Source organism: Microchirus variegatus (assembly GCF_963457635.1).
Source record: "Microchirus variegatus genome assembly, chromosome: 16".
In the NCBI taxonomy this organism is placed as follows: domain Eukaryota; kingdom Metazoa; phylum Chordata; class Actinopteri; order Pleuronectiformes; family Soleidae; genus Microchirus; species Microchirus variegatus.
This window is the reverse complement of record NC_139817.1, coordinates 23,176,743-23,197,676: the sequence shown is the minus strand read 5'-3', so window position 1 is coordinate 23,197,676 and position 20,934 is coordinate 23,176,743. Positions and strand designations below refer to the sequence as shown.

General features: G+C 41.0%; 2 protein-coding genes across 3 annotated transcripts; one reads left to right on the top strand and one right to left on the bottom strand.

Moving 5' to 3' along the window:
* The first annotated feature begins 688 nt into the window (after window positions 1-688).
* idua (alpha-L-iduronidase) lies at window positions 689-9,162 on the top strand. Of its 2 annotated transcripts, XM_083903276.1 has the most exons (14): window positions 689-1,178; window positions 2,075-2,215; window positions 2,471-2,553; window positions 2,697-2,804; window positions 2,901-2,996; window positions 3,211-3,413; window positions 3,802-3,981; window positions 4,707-4,923; window positions 6,321-6,530; window positions 6,614-6,735; window positions 7,999-8,124; window positions 8,245-8,321; window positions 8,839-8,939; window positions 9,042-9,162. In XM_083903276.1, exons 1-14 carry the CDS (start codon window positions 1,048-1,050, stop codon window positions 9,140-9,142), a joined length of 1,896 nt encoding a protein of 631 aa, XP_083759402.1. In that variant the 5' UTR covers window positions 689-1,047; the 3' UTR covers window positions 9,143-9,162. The 2 variants fall into 2 exon arrangements, with proteins under 2 accessions (XP_083759402.1, XP_083759403.1); XM_083903277.1 differs by lacking the exons at window positions 8,839-8,939; window positions 9,042-9,162 and adding an exon at window positions 8,391-8,817.
* A 7,754-nt stretch (window positions 9,163-16,916) lies between these two features.
* On the bottom strand, window positions 16,917-20,934 carry LOC310937777 (potassium voltage-gated channel subfamily V member 2-like; the record flags this gene model as incomplete). The annotated part of the gene is made up of 2 exons (XM_083902133.1): window positions 16,917-17,183; window positions 19,591-20,934. 2 exons carry the CDS (start codon window positions 20,932-20,934, stop codon window positions 16,917-16,919), a joined length of 1,611 nt encoding a protein of 536 aa, XP_083758259.1.

The following is a 20,934-nucleotide window of genomic DNA, read 5'->3' as shown; positions in this document are numbered from 1 at the left end:
ACACAATTGAAAGCATAATATACAAAAACTTTGAATGCGTGTATTAGTTTACGTTTGGTTTATTTGTTACTGTTCATTATACTACATACGTAACATAGGTGTAGCTCTGAGTAAATGAATGCAGATTAAAGTCCGGTTTTCTGAAAACTGCAATAGGAGGCCGTTTCTCAATATACATACTTCTCAGTACAAGTACTCATCCAATTCACAAGTACGCAATTAGCGAGTATGCATCTGGTGGTGACTTGAGCGCACTTGGGAAAACCACGTATCTCAGAATGCATTTCGCCGGAACTCTTGCAGAGAAAACGCACATAATCCTCAAATACCTCTTTTTCTGTGTCCTGTGGAATGCAGTTTTGAGGTTGTTTGAGGGGAGAAATTAGTCATTTAATTAATGTTTTATTTATCTTAATTTTTAATTTTATATCGATGTGTATCTATCTAAAATGAATCAAGTTAATATTTATAATATACAAACAAATATACATATTTATATGCATTTATTAAAAGTATTTCACTTCAGTAGTTCATCAACACTGTAGGTGGCGGTAATGAGGCTTACGTGCTTGGCGTCACCCGTCATACACCAAACGACAACAGTAGAACACGGAAGTAAACTTCTGTACTTGTCGAGTATGTACTCCAGTCGTACTTGCGTACTCCGCTAACTACTACTACTACTACTACTCAAATACTACTTGGGTATTGAGAAACGACCCTCGAGTACTAACCAAGTATACAAGTACACCTTATACAGACTACGGCAGTGTCGCGTGTAAAATACGTCATCACTATCAGCTGACTCGTCACTGGCATGATGGTTACCGGGAGTGGAGATGAGTAAAAGTTTTGTTTTCGAGCATTTCGAATGAAATGTATTTGAAGTGTTGTGACTCGTCTGTGTCACGCATGTTGTGGCGACGTTGAGACAAACAAACAAACATGTGTCTTTATGGCCAGTGAATGAAACGCCACAGACGCAGAGAGAGAGAGTTGTTGTAGTTGTTGTTGTTGTTGTTGTTAGGTGGCAGCAGTACAGCAGACATGCTGTGGCGAACTTTGTTAGCTGTAATGCTACACGTCGCAGGAACGTCCGGTGAGTCGTATGTGATCACAGCCGATGTGGGGAGACCAGTGGGAGGTTTGCGACACTTCTGGAGAAGCACTGGATTCTGGTGGGTCCAATATTCAGTCAGTCAGTAGAAATCAGTGTGCATAAGTTAGCAGAATGTTTGATATTAGCTGGATATTCGTTTTCGAAAGACTTTTTCTCAATCAACAAATAGATATTTTCCCATTCTTATTGCTGTAGTAGTTGCCAATGGTAGGCAGCTACTTACTACAGGTGACGTTTTGTTGATATCTGCCATTATTGTGAAACTACGGTGGCCCAGAGGTGTCAGGCCAAATACAAAAGCCTGATAAATTGTATTTGTGTGGCTTTTGTATTTGTTGTGTGGCGTTTGTATTTGGCCTGACACCTCTGGGCCACCGTATGAAACAGTATGAAATTAAATATTTAAATAAATTCACCAAAAATCAACAAAAATATATTTTTTTTGATTTTTGATTTTTTTTGATTTTTTTGAGAAAATATTAAACCTCCCGCTAACCTACGCACGATTATTCAACGTGAAGACCACTGTGATTTAAAAAAAAAATAAATAAAAATAATAATAATAATAATTTGAGATTAAGTCGGCATCATTAAGAAAGTCCGTATTTTTTTATTATTATTATTGTTATTATTAAAGTGTCAGTTTTTAATGGCAGACTGGCATAATCCTCAAGAGATAACAAAATTTCCAGTTTAGAACCAATCTGTAAAATAATCTGTAACTGTCTTTGTGTAGCTGTAAACGTACTGGTTGTTCTTTGAGGAATTCTCTGCAAAGTGGATCCCTGCTCCAACTGATAAACCGCTGCAATTGCTCCCAATGACAGTTCTGTATTTAAAGTTAGACTTAAAACCTTCCTTTTTGATAAAGCTTACAGTTATAGCTGGCTCATGGGAAACCTGGATCAAATCTATGAGCTGAAAATGTAACACAAGGTTGTTGTCTGTGTGCAGTCCTCCTCTCCCTCACACCCAGGCTCACCTGTTTGACCTGAGCGTCGATCAGCAGATGAACCTAGCCTACGTGGGCTCAGTCCCTCATGGAGGAATCCAGCAGGTCAGGATCCACTGGATGTTGGAGCTGGTCACTGCACAGTAAGTGAACCAACAAAAAGACGCCACTGTAATGAACAAATTCAGTCTTCTCTGTATTGTAATGCATCTCCACTACAGACCCTTGTTTTTCTTCTTCTCTGGTTTAGATGTTTTTGAGAGGGGCAGTGAGGCTTTTTAGTTTTGCTAATGTGCTGCATTTTTGAATCCATAGCTGCAGCTCGCTGTGTCAAAGTACCTGCTGTGTTTTTTTTGTTTTTGTTTTTTTTAAATCCCAGCTTTCTGATTTTGTTGTAGAGATATTGAAGGACAACCTCAGTACAACTTCACTAAACTGGACCAGCTGATAGAACTCTTGTGGATTAACGGACTCCAACCAGGTACGAGCTGTGAAAATATCCTATATTAATACTTTATGATGCGTATTTAAAGTCATAAATCGTACTCGTCGTAATGTTTTCCTCTGGTTTCAGGTCGGAGCTGATTTATTATCTTTAATGTTTGATTCACTGCTTTTTTTCAGGTTTTGAACTGATGGGCAGTGTCTCAAACTACTTCACTGACTTTGAGGAAAAATCACAAGTTTTTGAGTGGAGGAATCTGGTTTATCTCATTGCCAAGAGGTACATCGGTGAGTGTGTGGAGAAGAGTGCCGTTGTTTTACAGATTTTATCATTTAAATACCTTGATTTTATTATTTTAACATTGATTTTTATGCTGATCACAGATAAATATGGCCTGGGAAGTGTTTCTGAATGGAACTTTGAAACATGGAATGAGCCCAACAACCACGATTTTGATAATGTCACCGTGTCCATTCAAGGTAAAAGAAAAAAATCCATTACATCCAACATAAACCTTTTTATACATATGCATTTATGCATAAAGTGAAAATTAAGCTAATCACTATTTTCTGTCTGCAGTATGACACACATGTTTTTAGTGAAAGCCTATGTTTCACAGCAGTGTTGCCTGCCTACATTATATAGAATATGTGTTGTTGGAGCAAACTGGACACTGCTGCGTCTTTTTTGTAGGATTTCTAAACTACTATGACGCGTGTTCTGAGGGTCTGCGCACTGCCAGCACTCTCCTCAGGTTTGGGGGTCCAGGAGACTCCTGTCACTCCCCCCCACACTCGCCGTACTGCTGGGCCATGTTGCAGCACTGCTACAACGGCACCAACTACTTCACCGGAGAGACTGGGGTCAGGATTGACTTTATCGCCCTGCACAAGAAGGTGGGTGGTTTTAATCTGGACTCGGGCATATTAATGAATATGGGGCATATTCAAACTTCAAGAACAAGCACAGGGAAAGTAGTGTTATTAGCCTGTCACAACAAATTAGCAGACTCTATATTAAAGTATTGTATATGTATTTGAATAAGTCATTACAGTCCCTGGTGTAACGGTCAGGCTATCCAGAGTTTAACAGTTTATTATGTCACAAGAGGAACGTGTAGTGGAGGCTGCGATGGGAGGGTCACTGAGGAGTCTTATGGCCACGAGGGCACAGCAGTAGATGTTTGCCAGCAGCTTCTGTGGCGCGACGACAACGTCCCAACAATTATTATTTATAAAACACATGTAGTTCTTTGGAAGTTGACTGACTGTCTCTGTCCTCCAGGGAGGAGGATATTCCCTGCCCATCCTGCAGCAGGAGATCGAGACGATGGGGGAGATCCAGGAGCATTTCCCACGATTCCGCAGCCTCCCTGTTTACAACGATGAGGCCGATCCTCTGGTTGGCTGGTCCAGACCTCAGGAGTGGAGAGCTGATGTGACCTATGCTGCCATGGTAGTGAAGGTGAAGTAAAGGAGTAGTGCAAGTGCAAAATAATAATAAAATCATATTAAACACTAGATGATGAAGATGAACTTTCAGAATTAAAACTGTGTGTGTAACTTTTAAAATATGTGTTTCTTATAGCGTTGTTCAAATGTCATTTGGCATCTGGCTCTTTTAGTGGAATAGAAAAGGATACATTCCCCCAGTGTGCGAAATACCCATTAATAATCGGGTTGCACTATACTGTTTCACCACCCCAGGTGCTACCCTGCAGTATCGGCTCTCTTCCCTGTCAGATGTGGGCTTGTGCGGGCCTTTTCCACAGCGCCATTCGGAAATTTGGAATTAATTAAAACATTAAAATGCTAAATTTCAAATAAAACTAGAAGCACTCGGAGAGCGCAGACCTCCACCAAGGCAGCTCAGTGCCTACAAAATACACCCCGCCGGCGCACAGCATGCACAGATCACGCCCATTTAATCACTTGTTCCTGGTCATTTCATCCAAATCCTTCCAGGACTTTTTCGAGTTATGTTGCTAACGGACAGATAAACAAACTGTGGCGAAAAACATATACCTCCTGATGGAGGTCAATAATTTACATTTTGTCTGGTTATAAAGGATAAGAAAGCATGCAAAGTGTATTATGTATGTAGATCATATATGTAAAACTGACATGACAAAAATCTTTAGGACAGTGCATTCCCCGTAACCGCTCCTTGGTCCCGTTCCCTTTAAACAGGTGATAAACCAGCACCAGGATCTGCTGCTCTCCGACCCCAACAGCACCATCAACTACACCCTGCTGAGCAACGACAATGCTTTCCTCAGCTACCACCCGCACCCCTTCACGCAGCGCACACTGACCGCTCGCTTCCAGGTCAACAACACGCAGCCTCCTCACGTGCAGCTCATCAGGAAGCCCGTCCTCACCGTCATGGGCCTGCTGGCTCTGCTAGGTAAGGTGTCCTCAGTAGAGTTGAGTTGTGATGGAGCAATAAATAGAAGCCACAATTATAAGTAATAGCCACAATGTCAAAATCTATTAGCACACAAAGCGCATACATCACATAAATACATAAAACAGACAGGATATGGAACAATGTAAACTAAAAGCAATATAAAAGGGAAAGTGTGTATATATATATATATATATATATATATATATATATATATATATATGTAAAAACACTAAAACTAAACCCACTTAACACCGAGGAGAAGAAGTGGGTTTTTAGTTGAGATTTAAAAACATGCAGTGTGGGAGCAAGTTTAATTTTCCCCGGTGTTTTAATCTTGATCTCGGTAACACAAGAAGAGACCTTTCTGCAGACGCCAGTGATCGTGACGGAGAATAAGGATGTAAAAGATCACTGAGGTAAGACGGGGACCAGACCATTCAAGGCTTTACAAGTGAAAAGCTAAAATAGAAATCATGACATCACTATTTATTCATCTAAATATACTGAAATTTAAAGATTCAGAATATTCCAAAACAATACAAAGTATGTACAAAGCAAAAATAAAAATATGGACAATTGCCAATGAGAGATTATTTAAAACAATTATCAATACGAAACAATCCAAGAGGAACGTTTATATCTTATCATATGCAGTGCAATGAATAGTCGCAAAAAAAACGTTTAGGAATAATTTTAACTATGCAGTATAAAGTTTAAAGGTGAAGTAAGTAGTTTATAGTGCCATCTAGAGGAGAGGCTGAAATGTACAACAAAGAACCTGCTCCTCTGCTCACCCCGTCCCTTCCCTGAGCGCTACGGTGTCCTCAGCCGGTCAAATGTCGTCCTCGTCGTCTTTCTCCGTGTCAGCAGATGAGGTTTGTGAGGCGAGGGAGAGGGCGAGCTACCGCGGCCGTAGCAGACGAAGCGGAGAGAGTGGAGGCGGGACTTCAGCTACAAGTAAAGAGACGCTTGATTTGTTCTCTCGCGTTTGTCCTTACAGGCTCCGGTAGAAACATGGCGTCTCGCTGCTAACAGTGGCTATGCAACCGCGGCCCGCGACCATGTTATTTTACATGACTTTTTGAAACACTACGAAAATGAAACAAAAACTATTATACAGCGACTAGACAATGCAGGAGCACATAATATGTATAAAAAAGTGGATTTGGGGTTCATATAAACCCATAAATACTACACAGTGTCCCTTTAAATGAATGGATTTAACACTAAAGATTCAAAGGTAAATTTGTCTTTGCATATTCATTTTCTGCTTAAAAAAAAAAATGTAAGGAGTAACTAAATCCGTATCAAAGCTAAAGCACAATGATGTTCTTTGATTCGTCCGTGCCTACGTTAAAATCCTTTATCCTGGTTTATCCTGGTTTATCATGCAGGAGAGACTCAGGTCCTGGCTCAGGTGCTGAACACGGCAGGAACCAACGACGGCACAGTGGGAGTTCTCGCCAGCAGCCACGCGCCCGCGGTGCCCGGCGGCTCGGACAGCTGGCAGGCGACCGTGCTGGTCTACAACAGCGACGACAACAGCAGCTCCGCCAAGGCCGATGACGTCACCATCTCACTGAAGGGACTGGCCACACGAAAGGGTGAGTTCAGAACAGCAGAACATCCAACAGTTCTTTCTGCCCATGAGACGTTCATTACTCTCCTGCCTGTGTCCTGTATCCAGGTCTCATGTATGTCACATATTACATGGACAACAATGTAAGCAGCCCATACCAGCTGTGGAAGAGCATGGGCAGCCCTGACTACCCCACAGCCCAACACTTCAGACGGCTCCGGAGAGCACAGGTAAACCTGACTGAGTCAATATACACTCATACATACTCAGAGAGGAGAGCCACCAAGTATCAGGACCTGGTCCAACAATGTAGAGACAAAGGATGACCGGCCCGGCTGTTCCTAGTGAAGGTTCAGGCTTCCCGGGCACAGTCTGTGTGGAACATGCTCACAGCTCTGGGATAAACAGGGAGGGGGAGGCAGCAGCCAAGAGAGCCTCTTGTTGGCGGGAGGGAGGATTTAAGCTGGGGACCAGGAGAAGATGGGGTTGTTGGGTACCACCACCTGATGACGTCTTCTCCTGGTTAAAAGCTAGGAGGAGGAGGAGGAGGAAACACTTTAGTGTATTAACAGCAGGTACAAAGTGGCAGGAGCCACACCCGGTGTGATCCTCTGCTGCTGTAGCTGATGGTTTTCTGCATAAATCGGTTATAGCAAGTGGTTATTTCAGGAACTGTTGCTTTCTGTCATCTTGAACCAGTCTGTCCATTCTCCTCTGACCTCCTCTGGTCTGCTGATCACTGGATATTTGTCCTTTAAACTACTTACTTCACCTTTAAAGCAGCATAGACCTATTTTAACACAGATTTTTAAGACCAATTAATCACTCGCGGGCCACATCTGCAGCCAAGAGTTTGACATATGCTTTAGATCAACAGTTCTGAAACACTCAGATCGCTGGGATCTGGTACCATTTATTAACATGTATAACATTGAGAGTTATACATGCCTTGTATAATTAAAGGTGCATTATGTAGTAAATCTTTGCAACTGTTCGTAAAATCCTCCTAATATGTCACAGAGACTCAGGAATAATGTTCATATAACAAACTGAACTCACCAACAACAACAGTACAGACAAAATATTTACATTTAAAAAAATATTCTGCAGACTGCAAATCATGTTTATGTTTTGAAATCATGTTTTGGCATCATGTGGCGCCACCTACCGCCGTCTACCAATCGTTGCAGTCAGTAGAGTCTCAGCTGCCGAGCAACCACGGGTTGCCAGTTACGTCAGTAAACGAAACCTAAAAGACCTCGGTATTTTGAATTTGTATGTAGTAACCGTTTTTGGCCACATTGTTACATATGGCACCTTTAAGCCATATAATCTTTTTGTATTTTGTAAATATATGACTTATTGTATTATTGTATTCATAGAGCAGCTGCAGAGGATTATTTGTTTGACCTTGTCGGTAGCCTTTCTTCTCTAAACGTAGGAGTCATGTCTGCTGTCACCCACTAACGCACTGATGTCATCATTACTGTCAGGAGCCACGTGTCGATGGACCCTGGGATGTTCCTGCAGGAGACGCTCTGTCTATCACAGCCAAACTGCCTGTTCCCTCTGTTCTCCTCATCCATGTTTGTGCCCAGCCCAAAGCTGTGCCAGACCAGGTCAGGACCACAACATGAAAAATGATGTTTATATATATACCAGCTATTGTTCTTTGTAAAGTGAGAATTTGAGATGTTTTTTTGACATGATTTATATCTATCTTTCTCTCTTGCTTTCAGGTTAATGGATTACGTTTCATCGGGATCACTAAAGGCCAGGTCCTGATTATTTGGTCTGACCACTGTGTTGATTCCAAGTAAGTGCACACAAATGATTCTTTTCATGTTTATGTTGTTGTCAAAGCAGGAAACTGTATCTTCTGCAGATGTTATAATCGTGGATTATAAACCAGTAGTCTGAGAAGGGACGCCCAGACCTCCCTCTCGCAGGACACTTCCTCCAGCACTTCCGGGGGGGGACCCCAAGGCGTTCCCAGTCCAGCCGGGCGACGTAGTCACTCCAACGTGTCCTGGGTCTTCCTCTGGGTCTCCTCCCGGTGGGACAGGTCCGGAACACCTCCCGAGGGAGGCGTCCGATACAGATGCCCGAGCCACCTCAGCTGGCTCCTCTCGATGTGGAGGAGCAGCGGCTCTACTCCGAGCTCCTCCCGGTTGACAGAGCTCCTCACCCTATCTCTAAGGGAGCGCTCCGCCACCCTGCGGAGAAAACTCGTTTCAGCCGCTTGTATCCGGGATCTTGTTCTTTCGGTCATAACCCATAGTTCATGACCTTAATCCCTCGTCTCGTGAAATGTCCTGTCTTTGTGTTTGCAGATGCATCAAGACATTTGAAGTGGAATTTTCCACAGACTGTGAAACATTCAGCAGGATAAATAGACGAGACGTAATTTTTACGTCGTACGTCCACTCGCCAGGTGAGAGGAAGTGTGGGAATTCCTTCAAGGATTGACTTAGTGTGTGGACACCTCTGTCCAGCCGCATATAATAACACTTTGTACTGTTTTGGTGTTGTGTAGTGGATGAAGACGTCGATGGCGTGTACAGAGTTCGAGCTGTGGATTACTGGAGGAAGCCTGGAGCGTATTCCCTGCCAGAGAAGTATTCAGGGCAGCACTAGACCAGAGTCTCGTCTGATTCTATTCACATTAATATTGTTTTTCTGAATTGTTTTGTACAATGTAAATACATTTTATAGAGATGAATGTGCACACTGTACCGTTTGTTATTCAGAACGTCATGTGATTAAGTTAGTCTCGTCGTCTGCGCGGTCCCATTATGAGCAAACATTCATCGTTTACGCTGACGCCCTGTTTGACATAAGATAGGCATCGTATATTTTAATTAGTATTTGAGTTTAGGAATGTAATTGGATAATATAATTCTATAAAAGAGAAGAATTGTATTAGATAATCATCAGCAAACGTTACCAGCACAAAAACACATTCATTTCCGATGCTCTGCCTTGTGTTTTGGCTTGTGAAGATTTCCCCATCACATCCCATCATAATGGAAACATTATGACCTCAGTTTTGTCGATTGTAATCTTTTAATTTGGATTTTTAAATGTGTGGTCGGCCATATAAAACAAATTTTAAAAAAACAAAGGTAGAGAGTAGCATTGTAAGTTTTCGCAATTTCCTTGAAACGTCTCTTCAAAATTGTAATGTTTTAGACACAGTTAACAGAGGTGAAATGACAGGAACATGAAAGACAATAAGGGAAAAATATAAGCACGTATTTGTTCAATACAGGGTTAAAGTATCCTCTCCAACAGTGTATTCAGCAGAGATGTTGTCCTGCAGGAACAAACCCTCGGGGTCTTTCTTCTGCAGAGCGTACCACTTTCCTGCGTACTGTTGACATTAAAAAGATGAAAACACACACACACATTAGCTGGCTTCCGCTCTTAATCGAGGACTCCCTAAGTGTTTGTGAAAGAAAATCCCTCACTCTCTGTGGGTCGAAGTCCCCTTTGACTGTGAAGCTGTCCACCACGCACGAGGCCGCGCTCTGCTCGACACAGGCCAGGAGCAACGTCACCAGGGTAAGGATTTGGAAATCCATTCTAGACGAAAAAACCAAAATGTCAATTTGCTTAATAGTGTGATCTTCTATTTATATTTGTTCAAGGAAAACCAGATCATTGCTGTGACATCTCTAGCTGGGTCACACAGAGCTGCATCTCCTTACCTGAGGTGTGGAGCAAAGCTGCAGGAAGGTCTTCAGTGCAGAGATGTTTCGGTGTCTGAGCTGAGGTGAGTCCCTCTTATATACTTGATGCACAGACTGTTGTTTTTTTTACTTCATGAACCTAAATGCAGACGTTTAATCTACCACTAATCCAGTTAACCAAAACCCTGTTTTTAAGCCGTTGAAACCTCACATTTAGCAGTGTGTGTGTGGTTTATGTACTTGTTTTCAGTGATGTACAGAGTGAATGGGGTATATTTTGGGCTGTAAGATCACATGGGAACCTTATAATTGAATCAAGTGTATATTAAGGACGCTTAGGCACCCACATTTCCAACAACTATTAAGTTCAGGTCCTGTTTTTACAACGGTGTAGTAATTGTGTGAGAAACATCCACCCGTGTTTATTATTTTTCCATTCTTATTTATTTATTCATGGTGGGGGGGTGTTTTTGCTCAACCTCGATGAAAGTTAAGGACAGATCATGTTATTCCCTTTGAGACAAACGTCACAGACACATTCAGTGATGAAACATCTTGGAGAAAAGCACTTAGTCATGTTTTCCTGTCATGTAACGTCAGCAGAAAGTCACATGTTCCCGTTTGGTGTCACTCACCCGGTTAAAGAGCACTGATATCATGCAGCCACAGCTTCATCTTATAACCCTGGGTTTAACATACAGGAAACATGCAGCTGGTGTGAGTTCAAGGAAGTTAAGAACACGTGGTCATCATCATCATCATCATCATCAGAAGACTGCAACAAAACACCAAGTATGAACTTGTATATTTTCCTTTTTGATGCCACGTATCCATCTGAATCTCATCATCTAAAATGTTACATTTTGTGGAACCGTTTTAGGTTTTCGTTGCACCCGTCACTTTAAATTTATGGGGATTTTCCCCCATTTTCCTCTGATACATTATACTTTATCATCCCTGAAGGGAAATTAATTTTGGGCTCAGTATAAAAAATAAAATAATTTTAGTAGGAAAAAATTGTTAATTTTCTTAACTGGAACGCTGATGAGGAGCGAACATGTTTTTGAACCAAAAATGTTATTTAGTCATCATAAGCTCAGCAATGTTTTTCCTGTTGTTTTTTTTGTGATGTAAGGATAAACCGATGTAAGTAGATCACAGTAATCCCTTTCCCGTCACCAGTCTGTGGTGATATTTTTGTTTTGAACTCCAGTAAATGTGAGTTAAGGTGAATGCTTGACCGTAAGTCCACTTATATTTTGGTCAGCCCTGGTATTGTTGCTGCTCTAATAATAACAACAGCCTGTCGTGAGGACATCAAGTAAGTTTAGAACCTACAGTAAATGTATCCTGAGCTGCTCAGCAGTCGTAAACTTCAACCTGAGCAGAATTTGTGCTGGAGTCACAGTCAAACATTCATATAATTTAAATGCTTGTCTGTTTTTTCTTTACAGTTACACAAAAAAGAGCATATGACATGTAAATTAAATAGTTCTAAACCTATTTGTAGTTGGCACTTAAATTTACCGATTTAATTTTTACAGCATTAAACATTATCTTGGGAAATGTTAAATTCACTTACTCAACTTCTACTGCTTTATCCTCAACATGGGGGGGGACCCCGCTGGTGCCAGTCCCAGCTGACATAGGGCAATAGGCGGGGTACACCCTAGACAGTTCACCAGTGAAATTATCGGCCTAAAATAAGTATTTCTCACATTAATCATAGAAATTAATCAGTAATTAATGTGTAAGTCTAAACCTGAAAAAGCATAAATAACCATCGTGTCATGGCTGTGTCTAATTCTGGATTTTTTTTCCACTTCAAAATATTTCATCATATTAACATTTATTATCAGTTGACAATTAACATTCTAGTGAGGTTGTACATTTAGCGTCTTTTTAAAAAAAAAAATCACAAAATTTGACCTGTCATTTGTTTATCTTGTTCAGACAAATGAAAAATGGCTTGAAATGGGTCATTTTTGCATTTATTCTCCGTGTTTAACCCATCCTTATTACACACCAGTGAACACACATAGGCCAGGTTAGTGGGCAGCACTTATCTGCACCTGGGAAGCAATGGGGGTGATTGGGTGCCTTGCTCAGGGGCATCCCAGCCCTTAGCCTGTCCCAGGATTGAACTAGCGACCGTCCTGTTACAAGCCCAATTTCCTCTTGGCCATGGGCTGCCAACACGTTAGTAAATGACGACAAACACTACAGTGATCAGTAACATCTGTATTAATGACGTTGCTCCATTACAAAGTTGAAAATAACTTATGCGGCTGAATTTGCAGGGTGTGTGTAAGAGCTTTAACTAGCGATTCAAATGAAACCGCTTCATCTGGCGAACTCAGTTAAGTGTTGTATTATTCATGTTAACAGCAAACTAATTTACAACGCAGGAGTCTCCGACTGGTGGCGACTCGACTTTTTCATTGTTACTCCGGGGAAAAAAAGGAGGAAAGACTTTGGAAATTGCACATGTAGAGGAACGTCCTCCTCACACGCTCTACTTCAGAATGGTGTCTTCATTTGCTATAAAGGGAGAAAAGTTAAACATAGGAAATTAGTATATGAAATATCACATTACAAAGCAGTTATATGAAAACGACTGTATGTGCAAACTGGAAACGTATATTTATTTATGAATGATCTTGAAGGAATACCCTCTGCTAGCGCCTTGGCAATACGCTCCGTCTCCTCACGGGCTTTCTTCTCCTCCTCTTCAATCCTCTTCTCCTCAGCAGCGATAGGCTTCAGGTGTTCTGAGTAAATTTAGAAAATTTAATTGCCTTTACTTTGTAATTAGCAAGGTTAGTTTAAGAATTATTGTAGGGCCGCTGTAACAAACAAGTTTAACAACCGATTAATCTGAAAATGATTTTCCTAGATTAATCGAGTACTTGCCCGGTTTGTAAAATGTCAGAACATTTTGAAAAGTGCTGATCAGCATTTCTCAAAAGTCGAAATGATGGTTTAATGATTCCGTTATTATACAGCACAAAGAAACCAGGAATATATTCACATTTAAGAAGGTGGAAAAATCAGAGAGAAAAGAAAACGCTCACACCGATTGATCAATAATCAAAATAGTTGACAATCGGTTAATATTCAATACATTGTTGCAGCCCTTAATGATTGTAAAGAAGGAACAATACAGTGGATTAACATCAGTGCACTGTTGTCGTAAACATGATGACGCACCATATCTGCTTTTGCCGTAGAGGATGCCGACAATCAAGGCTGAATACCTGGCTGTCTGTAAGAGAAGAAGTGTGAAAATGATGCATATTCAGACGTTAGGCTGGAATAAATACACACATCCAACAGTGTCACGGGACTGCAGCAGCAAGAATCACTCAGGTCGACAAACGCGCGTCTAATAGCTGAAGTAATAGTTTACAGTTCTTAGCACGACGGTAGATGTCATATGATGCAAAAGCGAAACGTCGTAGATAGTTTATTTCAAACATGCACAACATTTACATGTCGGAACGTTTCAAAAAGTATGAACTTGTACATACTATATTCCTATTAGACACAACTCAGTTTATAGGCTTTACATTATCCCATCACTAAATATCTACATACAGTATTTTATACACAGTTGTTAATGTTCTCAGTACGACACAAAAATACATCTGGCTTTAAACTCAACCATATCCATCAAAACTGCTGTTTTTCATCCTTGTATTTATTTAAACCTTGTATTTTGTATATTCTTTTAAGCTTATTTACGTTTTTACTCTGCTCTGTAATTTAACCGCCGACATTGAAACAAACGTACTTTTTTATGTTGCCCCCCTTGTATATCTATAAACAATGTATTTACTTTATTTGCGAGTAAATTATTTCTTGCTTTGAGATGAATGACATCCGGGCATTTAAGAGCTTGTATTTTTAAGTTAATTTGTATTTGTCTCTAATTCCTGCGTTATTTATCTATCTGATTGCCATATTCTGCATTATATATGTCGCTCCAAGATCAGTGACACTTATGTTGTTGATGTTTTAGTTATTTACAAGCAGCAGCTGACGCGGTTTCTCTGATAAGCTTAGCTTAGCTTCATCGCTTATAACAAAGAGTTTACGTCAATGTGTGTCGCAGTGCACATAAATAAATACCATGTGTTATTATATGATCAAAAACAGCAGTGATTCATTTGACTGCAGTAGCTACTGAACCTCTGTCACATCAATAACATGCAGCTAGCTCCTGATTAGCATGTTAGCATGCTCTGGGTAGCAGCGAAACTAATACAAATGCGACTGCAGCGGCGATTTTTGCGGTGAAATACAACCAGTTACGTTTTACACTACATCGAAAAAGACACAAACCTTTATCAAAGGTGACACTGCAACCGGAGGAGCCATGGTTTAACAATCTAGAGACGAACTGCCAACAGCAGCAGAGGTGACTTTATGAGCGCAGAGGACGACGGGAAAAGGAGAGGCGTGGCTTCTTCTTCTTCTTCTTCCCTGTTGTGACAAAGCAGCCAATGGGCTCATTAATTTGGTACTGCCACCTTTTGGACTGTGCTGTCCTTGCAGGTTATGTCCTCTACAAAGTTTACATTTGTTAGGTGATATTCATATTGTTTTCTATATTTGATGTAAAATATTAATAATATTACTATCAATAATAATAATAACAACTAATATTCTCCTTTTTGCCTGAGATGATGCCAGTGATCAAAGCTGAATCCCAGGCTCTGAAGAGAAATGGAAATACACCTGAGGGAAAGTTATGAAAATATATATATGTATATATGTCTATATGTATATATGTGTATATATATATATATATAAATATATGTTTATATGTATGTATGTATATATGTATATATATAGTATGTTATATACAGTTATGCTTACATGTATTACACATGTATATATATATATATATATATATATATACACATATATATACACACACATATATATTTATTTATATATATATATATATATATATATATATATATATATACACACAGCTATACATACAGCTCATTTACTTAATATGGTTTTTCCATCAAAATGTATTTTTGCACTCACAAAACTCAGCCACAAGAGGTCAGTAGAGACGTGCTCAGAAGAAAAAGTACAACTGACTTTTTTTATGAAGTCAATGAGGAGAAATGTTTAATAAGCAGTACAGAGTTTATTGACAGGCCGTTTTTACTGCATGGTGTTGTAATGAACACTTCATACTTTGCAGGCAAAACTACTGAGAGTGGAAAATTGCTTATAAAACAGCCCGCTGTGCTTCTCTGTACCTGTGAAAGCACACTGATGCAGCTGCAGGTGGACAAAACAGAAAAGTAAAAAAAAAAAAAAAGTCACTCAGATTCTGGTGAAAAACATCTTCACTGAAGCCACACTATATTATACTCAACAAAAATATAAACGCTCATGCCATTTGCTCAGATTCTTGATGCTTGATTTGTTTACGGAATGATTTGTTTTGCTCAAACCCAGTAGTTCAGTGTCACTCGGCCACTCCTTTTGACAACAATCTCAGATCTGAGTTTTTCAACTCCTGAGAGTCATGGAGCATGGCAGAGTGGTGGTCAATGTGCGTGACCAGTACACAGACACTTCTTATGGTCTGGTCAATAAAAGGGCACACCAAAATGTGGACTCTTTTGTTAATTATGCCACAGATGTCTCAAATCATGAGGGAGCGTGCCATTGGTACAACTGAATATGCATCATTCCACGTTAATTCCAGGCCACGATTGACAACTTAGTGATGTCCATGCGTCGCCGGTGTAGCGGCTAATGAGGCTAATGCTGGACACGCACGTTATTGAAGTTTGTGAACTTGGATCATTGACCCCCGTTGTGTTCTTCCTGAACGTTACTCCAGGACTTTTGTTTGTGAAATTGATCCTAATGCTCGCAAATTAAAGGGACTCTCCCTCGCCTCACGAACCTCATCTACTGACACGGAGAAAGACGATGAGGACGACATTTGAACGGCTGAGGACACCGTAGCGCTCAGGGAAGGGAGGGGGTGAGCAGAGGAGCAGTTCTTTGTTGTAAATTTCAGCCTCTCCTCTAGATGGCACTATAAACTACTTACTTCACCTTTAAAGCCACTTTATTGATAAAGTTGTACTGTTATTTTTGGATAGTTACTCTGTTTTGTCACATAACAATAACTACAGGTTTTTCTTTGTGCGTTTATATTTTTGTTGAGTGTATTTATTCAAAAACACTGTAGAATTGGCTCAAACAATATGCCATATTTGTGCAGCTTCACCCACTTTTTGGAGTTAAATGGTGTATAGATGTGTGCAAATTGTGGCAATATTTTCGGTTTCTTTATTTTAGGTCAGTTTTATTTATAGTCAAAGCCATTTAATTTAGACTGTGGCATCAAACCTTGTCTGAGTTTATATTTCTCCTTTCTGACATCGTAAATGCGTAAATCTATGAAATGATCTGTGTGTGGTTGAAGACCAACTACATAGGTTTTGATGATTTAATTCTCATTTTTAATGTTTTCCATTCATCTGACTATTCAGTAACAAAAATATTATTTTATTCATAGAAAAGTAAACATATTATTGTATTATACTTGCACAAGTTCTCTTCATTAGGCATTGGCGATAGATGACAGAGATAAGACGTGTGTCTTTGCTCTTCCCAAACACAGAAGCTGCCACACACATCACATACAATATTATGTTTCATACATTTGAAAACAATCAGTGAGCCGGACAATCTGGGCTTCCAAAGCAGATGCTGAGCTTTTTCACCGTCCTGTTGGAGAACCTCACCTTCCCTCGATTCTTTACGTTGGCTGTGTACTGATTGGACTTGAGTTTGGAGTAATAGTCTGAGAACTTGTTGAAGAGGATGGAGATGGGCAGACCATTGAGAATAATTCCAAACGCGATGCAGATGAACGCGAAACAACGGCCCAGTATGGTTTCTGGGTAGACGTCTCCGTAGCCCACCGTGGAGATGCTGACCTGCAGGGGAGTGGGGAGAGCGGTTAACAAGATAATTTCATATTCATAAAAGTTATTTTCTTCCCATTAAACTGGAGCATTTCGCACCTTTATGAAGACGGTAAAGTAGAAATCATAGGGATGTATTTGATTCACCCACAAGTAAATATGAAAAATAATGCAGCTCTTACAAAACCAGGACAAATTGCATCACTGCCTCAAGTCAGGAGCTGTTATTTTTGTAATAACATTCACAGATTTAAAACAGAATGTATGTCAATTATGAAAAGACATAAGATTCATCATTTTAGTGCGAAGAACATTCTTGGTATTTATGAGTAAACAAGACCAAAAACAGTTACTACATTCAAATTCAAAATATCGAGGTCTTTTAGGTTTAGTTTTTTGACCTAACTGGCAACCCGTGGTTGCTCGGCAGCTGAGACTCTACTGACTGCAATGATTGGTAGACGGCGGTAGGTGGCGCCACATGACAGCAAAACATAAACATGATTTGCAGTCTGCAAAATATTTTTTTTATGCAAATATTTTGTCTGTACTGTTGTTGTTGGTGAGTTCAGTTTGTTATATGAACATTATTCCTGAGTCTCTGTGACATATTGGGAGGATTTTATGATTTATTACATAATGCACCTTTAAATAATCACATGATTTGCCAGGACTCAAGCTTCCACCATGACTATGACTATGCAGAATGTTATTATTTCAGCTGCACCAGGAGAAACATCTTTCTGCAGCTTCTTGTATCTTTTCTTTTGGCATTTTGCCTTTCGTTGGACAGAATCAGTGAAGTGGAGGCAAAAACAGGGTGAAAGAACAGGAAAGAGACTTGCAAAGATATATATATCGTCAAACTGGCTGCCAGCTTCTCAAGACCTGTCAACCATGTTTTGGGATTGTATTTAGGATGTAGGAATAACTGTGACCTGATCATTTTATTGCTACATTAGATGTTGTGATATGGAGTCAATCCAATCCAACTTTATTTGTAAAGCACTTTAAAACAATCACAGTGGACTTTTTACATTAAAATTTAAAAGGTTAAGAGCCATCCAAGCCAAAACACCTAAGAGAGTGCTGGAAGGAATTAGTGTTTTTTTTTTTTTTTAGCAGCATGCATAGATGACAATCATCTGCATAACAGTGGAAGGAAATGCCACGCTGCTTAAATAGTGGGTGCTGAAAAGAGGGCCTAAAACTGAGCCCTGAGGAACCACACAGGAGAGGAGTCAGAATATAGGACCTGAAGCACTCCAGTGATGCACCCCTAATGCCAAAACCACTGCTCTAGACGAGAGAGCATAATCTCATGGTCCACTGAGTCAAAAGCTGCAGTTAGTTTGAAAAGCTCAAGAATGACAGAGCCACCAGAGTCAGAAGCTAAAAAGATATCATTAAAAACTCTTAACAGAGCTGATATCTGCACTGTACAGTTTGGAAAACCCTTGAGAATATTGTCCTTTTCCAGCAGGGGTTTGCTGTAGCTGTGAGTGCTGCTTTAAGTTCCTTTCCTGTAACCATTCCAATGTTTACAAGGATTAACATTTTCTTCCCCGGGATTAGAGGTAGCATTCTCCACTCGGCCTGGCGCCATGGAACAATCTGTTATTGGATTTATCGATGTGGGGAAAGAGGATTTGATGAATGGAACATGGTTTAGATCAGGGGTTCTCAAAGTGTTGATACCTGAGGGACAATTTAGGAACCCAACATTGGACTGAGGGCCGCCAAAGGAAAAAAACTGAAAGTAATCCCATTTGTAATCATTTTAATGACCAGATTGCAGTTCTACAGTTTAGCGTTTAGTAATATAAGCGTTAATATAATGTAATTTAAGCATTAATATAATAACGCTTTATAATTTACTGGGTAATTACCCAGTATTTTGGCCATTTTTCTTACCTTCTAATTACAGGTTAATACCAAGTAACACATTTCTGTTATATTTACTCGCTACCTGCTTATATAATACACTAAAATTCACCATATAGAAACCAGGTAAATACCCAGTATTTTTGTTAACACTTATTGGTCTGTATCCAGTAATGTCCAATAAACATTTAACAAGCTTAGTCGCTGCTGTATTAAAGCTATCAACTGTAATTCATTGCGGGGCCGCCATAAATGTTTCTGCGGGCCGCCATTGGCCCCCGGGCCGCACTTTGAGAACCAATGCTTTAGAGACATAAACCAGAGAATTCTGACCAGGTGCTGAGAGAAATTCTGTACAGTGGTATCAGCTGTTTGAATAAGTCACGTGCATGAAGTTGTCAGCTTGAAAGTAACTGAAGGACATATCAATTATAGTTATACAGTCAAGACTTTTGTTTTTAATATATCAAATATCAGCCTTTAGTTCACTCACAGTCTTTCACAGTATCAAATCTTACATAGGTGGTGTACTTACAGCTGCCCACCACCACGCGTGAGGAATGCTGGTGAAGTTAGTCTGTGGCATGTCATGCTCCACAGTGTAAACCATGGCAGAGAAGCTGAAGATGCCCATGGCGATGAAGAGGAAGAGGCAGCCCACCTGCTGGTAGCACTGACGCAGCGTGAAACCGAACGCGCGCAGCCCCGTCGAGTGTCGCGCCAGCTTCAAAATGCGAAAGATCCGCATCAGCCTCATGATCCTCAACACCTGCCCCAACTTCCCCACCTGTCCCACCGCTTGCATGTCGGCCTCGTGCTTCACGTAGTTTTCCTGGTTGTCAAAGAACTCCAGGACTGCCTGCACGTACTGAGGCAGGATGGCGATCAGGTCCACTGTGTTCAGCACGCTCCTGCAGAAGGACTTGACGTCGGGGGTGGACACCAGGCGGAGCAAGTACTCCATGGTGAAGAAGGCGATGCACATGGACTCCACGTATTCCCAGTATGTTTTGCCGCTGAGCTGACCCGAGTGGGTTTTGTACTGCATCTCCTGCACTGTGTTGAGAGTCATGGCCACCAGGGAGATGAGGACAAACAGACTTGAGGCCACAGCCATCAACTTGGCCTTCACAGATGAAAATGGCTTCTCCATCAGGTTCCAGATAGCTCGGCGCCTGTGACCCATGAACATGTCATGGAAGAGCTCCTCGTTCTCCTCGATCTCCATCTCGGCCTCCAGCTCCCGCTGGATCTTGAGCTGCTCGTTCAGCTCGTCCTGCCTCTCCTCGAAGGAGATGCGGCAGCAGCGGTGGGTGTTCTTGATCCTCACGCCCCAGTAGTTGATTTCCTCCAGGAAGTTGCGGGGACACAACTCATCCTTGATCCACAGCACGCCGGTCCTGTAGAAGTTGAAGATGCTGTGGAAGGTGTCCGGGTCCCGGTCAAAGAAGTACTCATTGTTGGTCACGATGTAGTCGTCGCACAGGTCCAGCTTCATGTTGTGGTCGGTGTAGGTGGCCAGCCGTCCTATTCTGGTCTTGGGGTACTTGGCCGCCATCTTGTAGGTTATCTGAAAGAGCTTCCCTCCTACATTGATGTTGATCATGTAGTTCTTCTTGTTGAGCGGGATCTGCTTGGAGAAGGTGCACGGAGCGATGTCGTCGTCGTCGTCGGCGTCAAAATCGTACTCGGCGTAAATGTCGTATATGTCTCTGCTCAGCTCCTGCATGGAGTTCCATGTCTTCACGCAGCTTTCCTTGGCCAACGGGTAAGCGATATCAGAGGGTCTCCGGTTTAAACCCGAGTCTGCGACTTTGTAGTTTGGGAAGAGACTCTGTCTTCGGTTCAAAAAGTTGGCCACCTTGCTGGTGCTGCCCAT

Bases quoted from the DNA above. Each gene is read 5' to 3' on its own strand.
- idua (XM_083903276.1), top strand. From the start codon at position 1,048: ATGCTGTGGCGAACTTTGTTAGCTGTAATGCTACACGTCGCAGGAACG. The intron at 1,179-2,074 runs GTGGGTCCAATA...GTCTGTGTGCAG, and splicing joins TGGAGAAGCACTGGATTCTG to TCCTCCTCTCCCTCACACCC. The intron at 4,924-6,320 runs GTAAGGTGTCCT...TTTATCATGCAG, and splicing joins GGGCCTGCTGGCTCTGCTAG to GAGAGACTCAGGTCCTGGCT.